The 19,135-nt window shown below is 38.2% G+C and overlaps 1 protein-coding gene across 1 annotated transcript in view; it reads left to right on the forward strand.

The window, feature by feature from the left end:
* LOC120419877 (UNC93-like protein) overlaps nt 1–19,135 on the forward strand; it is a 28,043-nt gene that overhangs the window by 6,550 nt on the left and 2,358 nt on the right. Inside the window, exons 2-8 of the mRNA XM_039582738.2 lie at nt 16,920–16,970; nt 17,035–17,151; nt 17,221–17,626; nt 17,694–17,922; nt 17,993–18,294; nt 18,354–18,485; nt 18,545–18,741. Of these exons, the coding sequence (XP_039438672.1) occupies nt 16,944–16,970; nt 17,035–17,151; nt 17,221–17,626; nt 17,694–17,922; nt 17,993–18,294; nt 18,354–18,485; nt 18,545–18,741 (1,410 nt within the window). The 5' untranslated portion in view covers nt 16,920–16,943. The remainder of the gene's footprint in view (nt 1–16,919; nt 16,971–17,034; nt 17,152–17,220; nt 17,627–17,693; nt 17,923–17,992; nt 18,295–18,353; nt 18,486–18,544; nt 18,742–19,135) is intronic.

Genomic DNA, 19,135 nt, shown 5'->3' on the forward strand with positions numbered 1-19,135 from the left:
AAATATTCTAGGAAGTTTGCAGATCTTTCAGGACATAAATTAACAATAACACTATTGTTTAACAAAAATATTAATGCAGTAAAACCAACAACAAAAAACCCTGAAACAGCCACATCATTTACTGTATGAGAAGCACGACAGTGTGGACCAGTACAAGCTGTCGGAGATGAATTGCGAATGATAATGGAAAACTTATCTGGTGCGAAGCATCTTCCAACAACGTTTGTGTATTTATCACTGTTTTAATAAATTTGTGAGCGAATGTTATTATGATGCTGTTATACAGTTCTGCTAACATTCATTGTGACCATTATCTTGCCAGCCTCAGCGACACATTTGCTGTGACTGAAGCAAGGCTGCGATGGCATCTAATTTGCTTGATGATTGATATCGACATCTGATTGTGCCTTATCGCAGCTTGTAGCAGATGATGCATCAATTTCCTTGTTATTCATTTTTGGCTTCTGATGGAGATTCCTATCTGTTTGCTGATTTCAATTTGTCACACCAGACAAGAGCAGCCCATTAACGCTGTTAATTTGATCAAAATTATCCTTGAAGCGGTAGCGGAATGTTTTCAAATCCCCTTTGATTAGATTAAAAACCCCAATTTTAAGTAAATTAGCAAACTGTGACAATATGGAGGGTGGGAGCAATATTCGCATTGTTATTTGATGTAATAGTTATCGGCATCATAAACTTTCGCAAAATTAATCTTTTGCAAAACCATCATATTCCCACTGAGGTTGGCAGAGTACTGTTCCAACAATTTGTCACGAATTAAACGCGCATAGAATCACAATGAAGTTAACTGCAGCGGTAGTCAAGGCCGAAGATGAAAGACCTCTACTTTATCCGGTGCTTTCTGGTAGCGCCACCACCATAGACGATGCGTCTACATTTAGGGTGGCCGGGTTGTGAAATTGCATATAAATTTACAATGAATGGAATATTAACTTCCTCAAAAAGCTCTTTCTTAGGCTAAATCATTTTAAAAATGAAATAGATTTTTCTCTTAACGAAGCAGCTTTTACCAAATGAAAATGTGATAACCCTATAAAGCATATGTGGTCCATTCGATACGGACCGGTGTCCACCAGCAGTTGTACCGGCCAATTGTGGACCGCGGGGAAGCTTTTATAACGTTTCCGTACTATTTAATTTATGTATTCTCAGACAGCCGGGACGGCGTGCGTGGTATTTTCGATTGAATTGAGGAGACGGAGGGAATAGTTCATTCAGACCATCATGCATCAGCTGGCTGGTGCGAAAATAATGCGAAAATTGGCATTCCTGAAACGTGCTGCCGTTCAATCATTGTCGGTTGCATTGACGAGTTTTAAACGTGTGGGACACGAGCGTGCGTGATGGGATAAGTTATTACCAACTACCGGTTGTACGTAGGCGTGGCCGGAGATTTATTGTAGTACAATCTTTTTTGATCTAATCTAATCTAATCTAATCGAACACAAGCGCAGCCAGTCCGAAGAAAGCATCCTGGAAGAACTTGGGGTTAGATTACGCCCCAAGCTCTTTCTTGTCAATGTTAATTATTGCAGTACACTTGAGTAACCCTGAAGATGTATTGTATGAATTAAAGCGGCCAGGCCTACTTCGTTGCATTAACCGCAGAGACAGATTCTGTGAACGGAGCACATTTCACAGAATCTACAGGGGAGGAAGGATGCGTGGACATACCGTACCAAACGCTCCTGTATACCGAACCAAACGCTCCTGTTATTGTAGTACAATCTTTTTTGAGAATGGGAAGAAGTGCTCGTTTTTATAGGATAAGAATTATTTATAACACTCAACCTTTTCGTTTGTCCAAGTCTTACTGATTGCGGTAATACACAATTTGATTTTCCGAGAAGTAGAATAAAATGATTGATGTTAAATCTTGCAGTCCCAAGCTGCGCAAAATGGCGTCCTTAACACAAAATAGCCCAAAATGCAAGTGCTACAAATTCACAATGTTCAGAATGGCAAAATCAAGTGGAATAAATTGATAACTTCTTTATTTGACGTCCTAGCCAAATGGTGTTTTGGGAATAGTTGTTGTACTTGATATGGACTATCTTTTGAAGTTATTGACATACAGGGTGATGACCTTCCAGGGTGTCAACCAAAAACTAACTTTGTTTGATGACGTTGTAGGGCTTTGGTGTTTTGGGCAAAATTGTAGAGGAAAAAAATGATGAAAATTTGTCCAAGGCGCCTAATTTGCAGCTCTTAATCTACTCAAGATATACGCTATTTTTGCAAAAAATGGTCCAAAAAAGCATTTTTTTGGTAATAACTCAAAAGGTTGCATTTTAGCGGCCTACTATGTTCTGAAGAGTTGTTTATGACATAAAGTTACACATCTTTGCCGAAGACAGCAAAATGTTTCGAGTCTTTATTGAGGAGTTATAACCGTTTTTAGTGATTTTGAGCCTATTTTCAAGTTGCTATGTTTTCAAAATGGCGCATTTTGGCGCAAAACCGAACAATGCACCTGAAAGTACACACTTTCAACTACATTTTCTGAAAATATCTCCGTGTCTATCGGTGTCTATTTTTAGATATCTCAATTGGAATTTGACGGTTGCGTCGTTTTGAAAACATAGCAACTTGAAAATAGGCTCAAATTCACTATTAAAAAAAAAGTTTTAACTCCTCAATAAAGACTCAAAACATTTTGCTGTCTTGCTGTGCCCAAGATGTGTAATTTTATGTCATAAACAACTTTTCAGAACATGGTAGGCCGCTAAAATGCTAACATTTTGAGTTATCACCAAAAAAAAAGCTTTTTTGGGCCATTTTTTTGCAAAAATGGCGTATATATTGAGTAGACTAAGAGCTACATATTTGGCGCCTTTAACAAATTTTCATGAAATTTTTTCCTCTACAACTTTGCCGAAGACACCAAAGCCCTAAAACGTAATCCAACAAAGTAAATTTTTGGCTGACACCCTGGAAGGTCGTCACCCTGTATGTCAATAACTTCAAAAGATAGTCCTTATCAAGTACACGGAGAAAAAAGAGTTCCCAAAATCGTGAACAAGCGTTCATGAAAATGGGAACCACGAACAAAGTGTTCAAATTCCATGGTACGATTTCCAAAAACGTACCATGGGATTTGAAAACTTTGTTCGTGGTTCCCATTTTCATGAACGCGTGTTCACGATTTTGGGAACTCTTTTTTCTCCGTGTACAACAACTCTTTCGAAGACACCATTTGGCTAAGACGTCAAATAAAGAAGTTATCCATTTTTTCCACTTAATTCTGCCATTCCGAACACTGTGAAATGGTGAAATCATTTGTGTATGAAAAGCAATTTTCTTTCGCAGTATTTAAAACTGTGAAATGATAGGGTAAAGAACCCAGTTTTCACCCAGCTCCAGTTTTCGTCATCCTAATGGATCTTAACTTTACGCAACCAACTTGAACCAATTTATGATTGAAATAGTTTCGTAGAGATTCCAATTTAATAATTTCTTATACTGCCAGAATTATACTTCGACACACAAACTGAAAACAAATACAGTGCTGGTGCCATGTCGAGGGTCGTTAGACCTGAATTAGAACATCTCCTAGCTACAAAATACGCGAACTATACCCACAATTACACCGACGGATCTAAATCATCGACTCGAGTTGGAATTGGAGCTGTCCTGGACAAAAGGGAAAGTCACCTCAAGCTACCGGACCAATGTTCTGTATTTTCGGCAGAAGCCTGCTGCTACTAGTAGTCAAAACAACACCAACAATACCAAAACTCATCTTAACCGACTCTCAAAGCTGCGTAAATGCGCTGAGAAGCTCAACACCCACCCACCCCTGGATCCAAGATATTCAGCAACACATCACTAAAAGGACTGTCATCATGTGGATACCCGCTCACGTCGGTATTCCTGGGAACGAGCGTGCAGACAACCTTCAGAAACGCGGCCAAACCAGCAGAACCTTACACAACGCTATACCATGTCAAGACCTGAAGTTGGACGAAAGTACGAGATCTCTTTCTCCGGAAAATTAAAAGGGAAACTACAGTTTGGACCGACAGAGAGAATAGAACAGAACAAAAAATGCTCTCGAGATTACGCGTTGGTCACACCCCTATAACACATAACTTTATAAGCGGAACAAACTTTCATAGAACCTGCCCTAGGGGTCGTGCATAAACCACGTGGCCTCCTTAGGGGGGGGGGGGGTTGAATGTCTGACCGAAAAAAACCACGAAAAGCCATGGGGGGAGGGGGGGGGGGTCGACGGCTGACCACGTGGCCAATCAAAAAAATATTTTCTATAAAAAAACATCAAAAACTGTGCTAATTAAATTTTATGACCTGCATACACTTCAATCTCAAGATACCTTGTATTGTCTTGGGAATAAAAAAAATCAATTTCAGGATTATCGCTCAACATTTCGGTTTCACTACTACATTTGCAGGTGAATTGCCTAACATTAGAAAATAACCCGTCACAATTTTTCTTTTCAAACGATACTTATCTACTTTGAAATTCACCGACAAATTGTTTTCTGATTGATATTCATTCGTATGAGCGAAAGCCATTTTCTTCTAACCGAGAAAAGGATTAAAGTGAATATGAGCTTGGCATTTGGATTTAAGAGATAGTCCATAATTTGGGGTGTTATAACAATTCATTCGAACGAATTTTAGAACAGCTTTTAAATTTATAAAATTTTAAATATTTTCCTGAAACTGTATGTTTTTTTTACAAGCAGTCAAGGCACTCATCGATCCTCACACATATTCTAACCAATTAAGTTGCTATTCTGTACAATGTTGTTGCATAATATAAATCAGAACCAGGATCGGATAAATTTTTGATAAATTTCAAATTTCTCAAGAATTTCCGGGATTTCCCGGGAAATTTGTTGAAAATTTTCCGTTTCCCGGGCAATTTGAATCCCTGGGAAATTGAACGCTCAAAAAAGCCTACAACATCCAGTACTTTGTTTTAGAAATCAAGAGGAAATCCATTTTTTTTTCGCGAAAATTTAACACGTAGCCTTTTGTGTGGGACAAACTTCAAAAGCGTTTTTCTCAGCATGCTGTTTTTGCATATGGGACATTTTTGCGAACATGGGCAGTATTCGTGAATAAAATTTTAATGTAACGCCATTGAAGATCAATATAAATAAGAAACATTTATTAATATTAAAAAAAAATCATCTTTCATTTTTTTTCAACATAAATATCTCAGCAACCAAAAGTATGATCAAAATTGTAAAATTATAAAGAATTTCCTGATCTTTCAGCTAGTTTTGTTTTCAATTTGAAAAAAAAGGATAAATCATTTGCCAAATTTAACTTTTTGAAAAATTCATATTTAATAATAAATTAATGCGATCGATTTTTTTTATACATGCGGGTATATTATTGATTTTTTTATAAATAAATCAAAAACTTACAAAATATTTAAAACGTAGTATTTTTAAAGAACTGCTCATATTAGAAAGAATGGCAAAATTGACAAAAACATTACAACAGTCAAGAATAGGTTTTAAAAATAAAATAAAAAATATTTTAGAAGTCAAACTTTTTTCTGATAGAACTGCTCATATTTGAAGGAATGGAAAAACTCACAAAAATATTACGACAATCAAGAACAGGTTTTTTTTAAATAAAAAAAAAATTTAATGATGTTTTCAGAAGTCGAACCTTTTTTAAAAAACCTTAAAGAATGGAAAAAATCACAAAAACATTACGCCAGTCAAGAATAAGCTGTTTAATAAAAATATAAAACTATTTTAGAAGTCAACCTTTTTTGTAAGAACTGCTCTTGTTTGAAAGAATGGAAAAACTCACAAATATATCATGACAATCAAGAAAAGGTTGTTGTTAGAAATAAAAATAAATTTCCATCATATTTCAGAAGCGAACTTTTTTTTTTCAAAGAATCGCTCATGTTTGAAAGAATAGAAAAATTCACAAAAATATTATGACAATCAAGAGTAGGTTGTTTTTAGAATAAAAAAACATTGCGAAGTCATCTTTATTTCAAAGAACTGCACATGTTTGAAAGAATTATCCCATTCACATACTCACAATATCTCACTCACAGAAAAAATCGGATTTGTTAGTAAGAAAATCACGGTGGGTAAGAAGGGGATTATTATGTAACTTGCATGCACCTCGAAAATTCTTTCTGGAGGTTATTGGGGGGACTATTCTGAGTCAGAAAAATCAACTCCCAAAATATTCTGTCGGTGAAAACTGATTTTATCTCGATTTGAAGTTCAAAAACCTAATATATCAGCTAAAAACTCAAAACATGAGCATGAGCATGAGCATGAGCATGGTTGACTGCCAATGAGCTGCTACTCCGTTATTGACAGATCAGCTGAAGTTAAACAATGAATCAAAAATGATCAGTGGGAGCCAACCATCCGTTCACTGTTTAACCCCTGAAGACCCCGACTTTATTAGTCAATACCGGCGCCCTCCCAAGAAGCCTGCAGTTCAACAAAAGGGAGGAATGTTAGTCCGATAGTTGAAGTTGCAGACTCATCAAGCACATAGTTTTTCGCTATATACTTGTTGATACCGCTTGAGACCGTTGAATCCACAGCATCTCCTTCAAGCATCACGTGATTAATTTTTTTTTTGGGTTAGTGGGATAAGGTATTGGCTTTTCGATGCCTCCCGAGCTACGACGCTATGGGGAGGACTTTCATAACAGATCCGTCGGCGAGCCTTCCGAGCAACGATGCTATGGGAAGGTCTTTCTGGTTAACACACAAAATCACTCACACACAGTTATTTTGCTCCACTATTAACTCAACGATTTAAATTGTCAGTGCGTCTTTCGTTCATTATATAGAATTGGCTTTCTCACCGCAAAAAAAAATAAACCTTATTCGAAAAATTTAAACACAATCCAACCGACGCCGTGCCTTCCGATCAACGATGATATAGGAAGGGCTTTGAAAATCACAAAAGAAATCACTTTTCACTCCGCATATTTTTTACGACCACGCGCTCCCTTTGCCAATTATGCACTGATGACGCTGCATTTTCAGAGGGTAATCTTCTCCTCGCAGCACACAATACACGATAAAAATGCGAAACAAAAGGCACCCAAAAAAAATCACTTTTCACTCCGAATATTTTTTACGACCACGCGCTCCCTTTGCCAATTATGCACTGATGACGCTGCATTTTCAGAGGGTAATCTTCTCCTCGCAGCACACAATACACGATAAAAATGCGAAACAAAAGGCACTCAAAAAAAATCACTTTTCACTCCGAATATTTTTTACGACCACGCGCTCCCTTTGCCAATTAAGCACTCTGCACTCGAACAGCGACACAAAAGAGACGGAAAATAACACGAAAAAAACAGGACTTCGCGTCCCCACAGGCACCGCACTACTGATGCCATTATTTAATTATAATGACCAATCACCCCATGCACTCGAACAGCGACACAAAAGAGATGGAAAATAACACGAAAAAGCAGGACTTCGCGTCCCACAAGCACCGCACTACTGATGCCATTGTTTAATTATAATGACCAATCACCCCATGCACTCGAACAGCGACACAAAAGAGATGGAAAATAACACGAAAAAACAGGACTTCGCGTCCCCACAGGCACCGCACTACTGATGCCATTATTTAATTATAATGACCAATCACCCCATGCACTCGAACAGCGACATAAAAGAGACGGAAAATAACACGAAAAAACAGGACTGCGCGTCCCACAAGCACCGCACTACTGATGCCATTGTTTAATTATAATGACCAATCACCCCATGCACTCGAACAGCGACACAAAAGAGACGGAAAATAACACGAAAAAACAGGACTTCGCGTCCCCACAGGCACCGCACTACTCAGCTAAAAACTCAAAACAACGTCTAAAAACTCGGTCTATCTCTGGGCAAAGATGTACATTTTCATCCAGATATCAATTTTTAGTTCACAAAATATATCCCTGACATAGTACACCTTAAATCTATTCATTTCTTGAGTCCCAGCGTCATCAGAAGGTGTAAAATAATGTTATTTCTGAAAAAAATATTTTCAATTTGCTCTGGTAAATAAACTGTCATGTCTGAATTCAAAAACTAATGTTGTAGCATTGTTGCAAGCGAAATGAAGATCAATTTTGCAGAAAAAAGTATGACATTTTATCCATTTACTGTAAGGTTATGTCTATTTTAGTGAGAAAATTTCTGCCAAATTTCAAAATTCTTCGATATTTAACTCTTTCCTGTTATAAACAGCTACTATAATCATACTCAGGAAGATGTAACAAAAATTATAATTTGGCGGTTATTCAAGGGCTGGTTACGGTGGGTATACTGAGCTCAAATTCCAAATATGAGCTTGATTAAACTTAGCAGGAGCTGGCGTTTTGCATATAAATTTTGAATGAGATTTAATCTACGGGTTACACTTTTTTTCAAAAATGTAGATTTTTTTGTCACTTTGGTCACTGAAACGTTTATTTTAAACATCATTGGCGTGTAGGACAGATCCTTGCGGATGTTTTGACCTATATAACATTGAAGTTTTGAGCAAAATGAAATGGCGCGACGCTTATCTTTTCTGCTGAGACGTTTTTCTAAAAAAAACAAAATTTTGAAGGCCTGTACAGAGCTCCAGAGTGCTTCAATTCAATGTTATATATACCAAAACATCTGCAAGGATCTGTCCTACACGCCAATGATGTTGAAACTCAACGCTATAGTGGCCAAAGTGACTAAAAAATCAACATTTTTGAAAAAAAAAACTGATTTTTACGGGTTAAATCTCATTCAAAAATCAAATGCAAAACGCCAGCTCCTGTTAAGTTCAATCAAGCTCATATTTGGAATTTTAGCTCAGTGTACCCACCGTAACCAACCCCTGAATGAACGCCAAATTATAATTTTTGTTACATCTTCCTGAGTATGATTATAGTAGCTGTTTATAACAGGAATGAGTTAAATATCGAAAAATTTTGAAAGTTGGCAGAAATTTTCTCACTCAAATAGACATAACCTTACAGTAAATGGATAAAATGTCATACTTTTTTCTGCAAAATTGTTCTTCATTTTGCTAGCAACAATGCTACAACATTAGTTTTTGAATTCAGACATGACAGTTTATTTACCAGAGCAAATTGAAAATATTTTTTCAGAAATAACATTATTTTACACTTTCTGATGACGCTTGGACTCAAGTAATGGATCGATTGAAGGTGTACTATGTCAGTAATATATTTTGTGAACTAAAAATTTATAACTAGATGAAAATGTACATCTTTGTCCAGAGATAGACCGAGTTTTTAGACGTATTTTTGAGTTTTTAGGTGATATATTAGGTTTTTGAACTTCAAATCGAGATAAAATCAGTTTTCACCGACAGAATATTTTGAGAGTTGATTTTTCTGACTCAGAATAGTCCCCCCAACAACCTCCAGAAAGAATTTCCGAGGTGCATGCAAGTTGCATAATAATCCCCTTCTTACCCACCGTGAAATATGTTTTTCAAGAATATTTAAGAAGTTTATATAATTATTATTATTTGTTTCATTTTTTCACATTCGACCTTTTATCCTTACGACGTTTTGTCCAGTCGACCTTTTGTCCATTTTCGACCTTTTGTCAATTCGACCTTATGTCTTTCGACCTTATGTCTTTCGACCTTTTGGCATTCGATCTTTGGTTCATTTGACGTTTTGTCACACATCCGAGAAATAGGGGAAGGTGGGGCAAGACGACAATATGGGGCAAGAGGAACAATCGCTCCTACGGCCGTAATTTGTACAATTTTGATTATTTCCAGTATGATGAATTGTTGCTAGCAATGCAATTAGCTGATTCTACTACCACATAACCGCCAAAATGACGTAAACGCCACGGGGCATAAGATTTAATGAAGTTTTTTCGAAACCTTTGTTTTCTTATAATATTTGGAAAGTACAAAATAAGGCTTAGGGTTCGTTTTAAGGCTCATTTTATCAAAATGCTATTTTTCCTAGATCAGTAGTGTCCCTACAAATGACATGCACCTATTACAAAGTATGATTTAACTATTGGTTATTTTTGTTGAGAGCTTTTAAAAAATCTTGTTCAGGTGGGGCAAGTGTACCATATGGATTTTTAGTATGGAAAAAATTACGAATTGCTGCAACAACATATTTTATTGGGAAATAAATACATGAAAGTACTTAAAAACTGATTAACAATCGTTAAAAAAAATTGTACATACAAAGTATAGTGGTATTATGAAAATTTACTATTTATCATCGAAGTAGTATTTTTTTTCGTAAAAACGATAAAATTTTAGTAAAATATTATTATTTAATCTAAAAATGGAAGAAACCATTCAAATACATTCTAATCTGATGTATCTAAGTGATAACAGTTCAATTGTTAGCAAATTACCATATTTTTTCATGCATTGTTCCTCTTGCCCCAACGGGTTGCTCGTCTTGCCCCACTAGTTGAGTAGAACGTACGGAAAATCAAAAATTTTAAAATCATTTTTTCACATTAAAAAACAGGATTTTTTTAAAACTTGTTTAAACAAAGTCTTAGTCAAGACCTAGAATAAGATGATTATAATAAAATCCGACAGATTTTTTAACTTTTTAATGGGTTATAACGAGCATTTCCTTAGCTTGTTACACTTGCCCCACTTTCCCCTAATGGTACAAAATTACTTTTTTGGACACATGGAATCATTGCTCACTTGTTTATGTAATATTTTTTATCCGTTTATTTGGTTTGATTTTTTGAGCATAATTCATACTCTAAAAGCATTTATATTTTAGATGCATTCCATTGCTTTCAACTAAATAATTTTGGTTTCCAGTTTGTAATCGACAAACTTTTTCTCAAATTTCTTGTTTGATAGGATTAACAGAAAAAAAAGTTTTGATAATCTTTTTTTCTGTAACATTACAATTAAATTGTATACTGTAAAATAAATATATTTAGTGAAAAAAGGAGGTCAGATGGATGCAGACAAATGCATTGTAAATTTATTTTTTGAATTCAACAAGTTTTTTTTTATTTTTCAGAGAAATAAGCCACGTGGCCATAAGGGGGGGGGGGTTGGCGAGAAACCACGAAAAACCATGGGGGGGTAGGGGGGGGGGGTCAAAAATTCTAAAAAAAAGCCACGTGGTTTATGCACGACCCCCTACCTGCGATGTAAAGGCGGCTGTTGAACACTTTTTAGTTAAACAAACATAATCTCCCAAATAACATCCTAGACATCCTAAAGAACGACAAGAACATGGAGGAAAAACTTATACAATTTCTGAAAGATTCAAAATTTACTACGATCTATAATTGATATTTATTAAAAACAACATTGTAACCGGGTCGACCTCAAGCACGAAGTCAAATCATCCAAAAGAATTGAACCAGCCTCCGGCTGAAAAACTCTATAATAAATAATTAATAAAAATCTTATACTAACATAAACTTTTCCAATGCGTTGTTTTTCGTTAGAAACGTTTGTGGAGTATTTAAAAATAATGGCATTCAAACAATTCAGTGCTTGAATTATTGTCTGAATTTCACGGTTAAACAAACCGTTTACTGATTATTTATAGATTTTCATAATTATTTTGAATAAAATAAAGTAAAAGTAAAAATTACGCGATCGCATTTTTGCCCAGGGTGAATGTAGTACTGTATTGATTAAGATCGACAAGAAGCAGTGAATAATTTCAAGTCAACATTAATTTTGATTCCTTGATTTCTAAAGTGGGCAAAAACTGGTTCCACGGATGGGCGAAAAAATACGCTTCAGAGCATATTCTTAAAACACAATATTCTAACAAAAATCAACATATTTATGGTAAAAACCTTATGAAAATTGAATTGTTTGCCAACGGTCTCCCACATTTTAATAAAAATATTAAAATTTCAATGAATTTTCGATTTAAATGGTACCCAACCCAACACCTGGTAACACTACAATTCATGTTCAATGCTAAATTAGTCGATTTTTGAAACTTATTATGAGAACAAGTTTACATTTATTTCTTGAATGATTATGATAAGGTACTAATTTAGTAAAAGTGATTAAACTCAACGGAAAATTTGTTGAAATGTTGTTTAGCCATATCCAATCATTGAACGATATATTTAACGGAACATTTTGTTCCTAAGTTAATCCAATCTGCCCCATAGGGGCTTAATCGGTCCCGAACTCTGGAAAGGTAGTTTAAAATTATTGTTTTGAATATTTAAAGTTATTTTTTTCAGAAACCGGATACATACCATTTAAGGGAACTCACCAAAGCGAAATTCTAAAATGTATTTATTTTTGTAACATTATTCAAAGAGTTTTATTTAAGCGGTTTGTTTTTCCCCTTGCCCCAACTACTTTAAAAAATATGAAATATTTATTCTAGCCTTATTTCATAATCTGTTTATTGGTCAATGTCATGTGTAATCAACGTCGTTTTCTAAAATGAAAAATCAAGAAAACAATCAAAAAGTGTCTGAATACATTTGATTTCCCGATCATTCTGAAAATCATTGAATCATTGAAAACAAAAGAATCAGATCAAAAAATGTCAATGAAACCTGCAGAAGCAAATTCCCGCCCAAATTCCTCGAGAGAAAAGTCGTGATTCCGCGCTGTAAGTTTGATTCTATGATCTGTCTGGGCCTGAGTACCTTGCTGATGCTGTCGCTGCTGGCTCTGTGTTCCATAAGCCTAATGTGGCTGATTTACATTATCTGTCACAGACTGTGATAGAAGTATTGTCTCCGCGTATCATGCAATTAGCATTTCCGGTGGTACATAAGCTAACATACACGTGATTGTGGAGAGTCCGTTGATGTTTTTTTGCTCTCTCCCAGCTCCCAGCATTGGATTTATTCATGATGTGCTTCCAGAGCAGCAGTTGTTTTGTCGGGGGGACGAGGAGGGTGCCTCCACCCATCGTTCCCTCTGATTTACCTGTGCCCAATGATCCACCCACTAAGCTCCCGCCGCGGCTAAAGATGAATGGAGTGCGGCGAAAAATGGACAGAAAAGCGACTTCGTTTACGACAAAATAATGGCCAAACGTCTTAGTGTTGGGGGGAAATTACTCGCGCATTTAATTTGTACACATTTTCGCCGGCTCATCGGTTGGTGTTGGTGTTCATGAATTGCGATTTAGAACAATTGGCATGGGTCAGTAGGGTGTAATATCAAAATCGATTTTCCAGCACAGCACTTTTTCAGTTCCTTTTGGGGCCCTTAACAACTCCCCAAAGTTTGGGACCGATTGGTTTAGTCCTCACTTTGCGCAAAGCGATTCAATTTTCCATATAAATTTGTATGGAGAAAACCATTTTTTTGGATATTGATAATTATCAAATCCACGTTTCATGCTAAATCTAAACCGGACTCATTTTCGAATGCTCTGGAATGTCCTCTACAACTTACCCGAAGAGAGTATGATGCTAGCTTGCCCCTAAAAAAAGATACAACGTGTTCAAAACTCGTCTAAAACGTGTTTTTTGCTCTAAAATCACGTTTTAGACGAGTTTTGAGGACGCTATATCTTCTTATAGGAGCAAGTTAGCACCATACTCTCTTCGGCAAAGTTATAGAGCACATTTTAGAGCATCCGAATATGAGTCCGGTTTTGATATAGCATGAAACGTGGATTTGATAAATATCAATATCCAAAAAAAAAATGGTTTTCTCCATACAAATTTATATGGAAAATTGAATCGCTTTGCGCAAAGTGAGGACTAAACCAATCGGTCCCAAACTTTGGGGAGTTGTTTAGGACCCCAAAAGGAACTGAAAAAGTGCTGTGCTCACTAAATTTGGACAACTTTATTTTTTTCCATGCAACCATATTACACCCTAATGGGTCAGCGCAGGTGGCAATGTTGTTCTCTGGTTAATGTGGTTGATGATTGTTGGTGCTTACTTGTTAGCATTTCAGCTTATTGTTATTATCAGTGGTAACATGAGCCACTTTGTGTTAATTTTCTTTTTACATATTATTTTTTGTTAAACCTTTCCACTGGAGCAAAAAGTTTGAAGATCTGGCAATACTATACAGTATGTAACGTTGTTATGGTTTCGTTTGAGCAACCTGCCAAAAATGTATGGACTTTCGTAATTTTTGTTCTGGTATTTAAAAACTCTTTGCCCAGGTATTTAAAAACGTGGTTTTTATAGAAAATCTAGATGTTTGGGTATCAAAAGATCGGAAATTTTATGCTCTTTCCGATGCCACATAGGTTGACTTGTAAATCGTGGACCGGTTCGGATGCCGGCGGATTTTCCGACGATGTAATTCCGTTATTTCAACGAAAAATCTACTCTATCGATACAAAGACCCCCAAAACGGTGTTGTACCCACTCCAAAATGCTTGTTTAGCTATTCTATGGTATTGTCTTTATTCCACCCAAACCAAACCGAAGTGCGCAACAGATCTCTTCCGCAAAATAATCTGTTGCGCAGTTTCTCTGTCGAAATGTCAAACTTAGTCTGAGTATTGTCCGTTTCTTTCAAAGGTACACGCCGCGCGGCATTTCATAATGTGCCATAAACATTGTTGCCAGCGATTTTCTGCACTTTTCGAGCAATAAAAAACATACCTGGCAGCAAAGGCAAGCGATTCGAAGAAGAAGATAAACAAAAACAAAACGCGCAGTATGGGATTTGACAGCGCGCATTTGCCGAAAGTGCGGCGCGTCGTTTCGAGGCTGGTATGCCGCGTGTCTTTTTCGGGAATACGGGCAATATTTGCCTGTTTGCGTGTAGCCGATCAGATTTGACTTTTCTCGGCAATGTTTTGGTTGTTCGACTTTGGATTTTCGGTACGTAAAAAAGTTTTTTACTTTAAATTAGTTCAAATCTAAAAAAAAACATTTTATTAACTAGGATTGGATAATGCAAAATGTTCATCGCAGGCAAGATCGCAGGCTGGCTTAATCTGCGATCTGGGAATGGCTTAAAAAGTTCAACTCAACCGGCGGTGTTAATCGTAAGAAACGGGACCAGGTGTACAAGACATTTGGAGCAGCAATTAGATCAACGAGGATTTAATTCCGTCTGGATCATGGACCGGGCCAAGAATTTCTATGATCGACATAAAGTGAACAACCTCAAGGCGATCCAATATGCCTCCCGGCCTTCTGCTCGTTCATTAACCCGGTGGTGATTGTGTTCGGATTGATAAAACGGGATTTAGATCGAAAACATGGACACAACGAACCTGTGCTGTGATACACGACATTCTTGACGCGATTAATCTGTTCCGGATTTATCCGTGCTTAAAACTGTTCGAGCACTGTGGGAACTATGCTGGGGTAACCTTCTAGCCGGAAACGGCTTGAGAAAGAATCTGAAGAAGTTCGGCTTGATTGTTTTGCCATGATTGATGCGAAAAATAAAACATACGGCTAAACAAAGTTTATTTCGTGAATAAGAGTGATAAAATCACAATGAAGCAATCATTCATGGTTCGTTCCGTCTGTCCGTGACTTTGGTTGCCAGGTGCTGACTGAAATCGTTCTCTTGCAACTGGACTGCTGTTTCCAACGCTGGTTCTTGAATTACGCTGGCAAAAACGCGTTCAAATGAAAAAAGGTCCTTGCCGCCTGGTCTGGTGATTTCCAGAACTTGGGATCGATTTTGCGACGGTTCTCCTTCTGCATGAACTTCCTTTCCTAAGTCATCCTCGCTTCCGATTCCGGCTTTGCCACAGTGGTTCTCGGTTGATTCGGTATCGACGCGTTCGTCTGCAGATGGGAATCGAACCCAGATTTCCCATCTGCTCCAACCTTTCATCGGATGAGGAAGTAAAATGTCGGTCCCGGCCTTTATTGTTAGGCCGTCCAGGTGTAGGAGTCGTCTCCATGCCATAAGTACAAACAACACACCAAACCAAGCCTACTCCGGTGGAATCGCTGGCGGCGGTTGGACTCGCAACCCAAAGGTCGTCAGTTCAAACACTGGGGTGGAAGGTTCCTTGGAGTAGAAAGAGGTTTGGGTGCTCTCCCCATTCAAGCCTTCGGACTCCTAGGTTCGAGCAGAAACTTGCAATAGAGACCACAAAAGACCCGGGGGTCGTTAATGTGGATGGTTTGATTTTGCGTTCGTCTGCAAACGGATCATAATCTCCAGCTATTCCTCGGCACTGTCTATTCTGGAAATGGACAAAAACTGATGGTATTAATAACAAATTTAAGCTCGATTTATCAAAAATACTGTGAAACTTACCCTTTGTCGAAAAAAAGATTCCAAATTTTGTTTCAGGAATCACGTTTGTTTTTGTTGCGGCTGTTTTTTTGTGACAGATGACAGCACGAAAATTCTACACTCAAAAAGGGATCCCATTAAATTGTTTCGCGAGTGTGGTGGTGGTGGCCTTGGCAGATGCGCTCGAAATTTGATTTTTGTCTTTATTCAAAATAATATATTGACATTTCGTTAAATTAAAAGTTCGAAATATTTAGTTTAGATAAGTTAAATATAGTATTTCCAGAGTTATAAAAACTTTAATACTAAGTAGCTAGAACCGTGGTGTAGGTGTAAGCGTGGTTGCCTCTCAACCAGTCGGCTTGGTTTCGATCCCAGACGGTCTCGGTAGCATTTTTCGAGACGAGATTTGTCTGACCACGCCTTTCGTCGGATGGGGAAGTAAATGTTTGCCCCAGTCAAACTTAGAGGGTTAGGTCGTTAGCTCAATCCAGGTTTAGGTGTCGTCTCCCTGGGTCCTGCCTCGGTGGAGTCGCTGGTAGGCAGTTGGACTAAAAATCCAAAACTTATGATTAGATATGTGGAACTTTTTGAAGCCATTAATTTTTTTAGTAAATTTTTATGGAAATAACGTCTTTACCTTACACTTCTTTGATGTGAGAAGATTTCTATGTTGACCTGAAAAGAATAGTTGATGTTTGCCACTTACAAAATCTGTTATTTTATTCCACAGATGTAACTGAATCAATAAATCACAATGCACGGAGGATTCGATCCCGACAAGGTAATTTTACCTTTATAAGAGCATGTTTCCACTGATGTTAACAACTGTATACTTCTAATCTTAGAACGACTCAGCATCGTTGCGAGACAAGGTGCTGCTATCAAAGAGTGAGAAATGGCGTATTCTGAAGAACATCACGACGGTGTCGTTTGCGTTCATGGTCCAGTTCACCGCCTTCCAGGTCAGTTTGAGTATTTATGTTGGAATTGACGAATTTGTGTTGAACTTGAATTTTATTTTCATACCACAGGGAACAGCTAACCTGCAGTCGTCGATCAACGCCAAGGATGGCCTCGGAACGGTATCGCTGAGTGCAATCTACGCGGCCCTGGTCGTGTCCTGTATCTTCCTGCCCACTCTGGTGATCCGAAAGCTAACCGTCAAATGGACTCTCTGTGTGAGCATGCTGTGCTATGCGCCCTACATTGCTGCCCAGTTTTACCCGACGTTCTACACGTTGGTTCCGGCGGGAATTCTGGTCGGTTTGGGTGCCGCTCCCATGTGGGCCAGTAAGGCCACCTACTTGACCCAGCTGGGGCAGGTGTACGCGAAGATCACCGAACAGTCGGTGGAGGCCATCATCGTGCGCTTCTTCGGGTTCTTCTTCCTGGCTTGGCAGACGGCCGAGCTGTGGGGAAATCTAATCTCCAGTTTGGGTTAGAAATCTTCACTTAGTTGTACGGTTTAAGTCTAGACTAACCTCCTTGTTGTACATGCTTTCAGTTCTATCTAGCGGTGCCCACGGAGGCAGCAGCGTACATGATGAAAATGACACCTTCACGGACTCGGCGCTGGACAAGTGCGGTGCGAACTTTTGTGTGGTTGAAACTGACGACAATGCCAACCTCCAACGTCCACCAGATTCGGAGATCTTCGAAATTTCCGCGATCTACTTGTCCTGTATTGTCGCGGCTGTGATCATCATTGCCCTGTTCATGGACCCACTGTCTCGGTAAGTCATACGTACAAGACACTCTCTTAACTTCGCAGATTTTAAAATTCTGAATCATGCTTACTTCCAGCTATGGTGAAAAACGACGAGGGTCGATCTCGGCCGTTGAAGTTTCCGGCGTGCAACTGCTGACCGCCACCTTCAAACAGCTGAAGAAGGTCAACCAACAGCTGCTGATTCCGATCACGGTCTTCATCGGTATGGAGCAAGCCTTCATCGGAGCCGAGTTCACTCAGGCGTACGTGTCCTGTGCCCTGGGAATCCACCAGATTGGATACGTAATGATCTGCTTCGGCGTGGTGAACGCCATCTGCTCGATCATCTTTGGCTCGATCATGAAGTACATTGGCCGCGTGACGATCATCATTCTTGGTAAGCGGTTCTTCAAAATAGGAAAGTTAAAGCAAGCCGAACAATTGCATATCCTACAGGTGGTCTCGTTCACGGAGGAGTGATTATTTACTGTTTGTTCTGGAAACCCCACCCGGATCATCCGCTGGTGTTCTTCGCCATTGCTGGACTTTGGGGAGTCGGAGATGCGGTTTGGCAGACTCAGATCAACGGTATGTGGTTATCCCAGCTATGTTTCGTCAACGCGAAATCACCTGCGTTTAACTTGCAGGTATCTACGGTGCGCTGTTCCGGCGAAACAAGGAGGCGGCGTTCTCGAACTACCGGCTTTGGGAGTCCGCAGGTTTTGTGATTGCGTACGCGTACTCTACCCAGTTGTGCGCTCGCATGAAGCTGTACATTCTGTTTGCTGTGTTGGTGCTCGGCTTTGTCGGTTACGCCATCGTGGAAATCAGGCAAATGGCCAAGGTTAGTAAATATTTTAAATCGATATCTTATTGGCCTGTACGGAATGTTTAAATTCTGTTATCTTCATAGATATTAGAGTTTAGTCCTTAAATGACTATATGCTCCACAAGCGGATAAAAGTTAATTGGGCGTTGATAATCAAGTTGATATTGGTGAAAACATGATTTTCAAAAGGCAGAGAGAAGTAAATTTTCAAAAAAAAAAACCTAAAAATTGGTAAAGTCAAGAATACTTTTAAGATCAGCGACCCTAAGTAGGCTATTTTTTTAAATGATTGGGAGTATGTTGTACTTTTTACAATCGAAAATTTAATTAAATCCATTTGTATTTGTAGATAATCCGTTGACAATATTGTTATTGTAACCTTATATGCTTTGAATGTTCCTATCTAGTA

Source organism: Culex pipiens, chromosome 1 (genome assembly GCF_016801865.2).
Source record: "Culex pipiens pallens isolate TS chromosome 1, TS_CPP_V2, whole genome shotgun sequence".
Taxonomy (NCBI): Eukaryota; Metazoa; Arthropoda; class Insecta; order Diptera; family Culicidae; genus Culex; species Culex pipiens.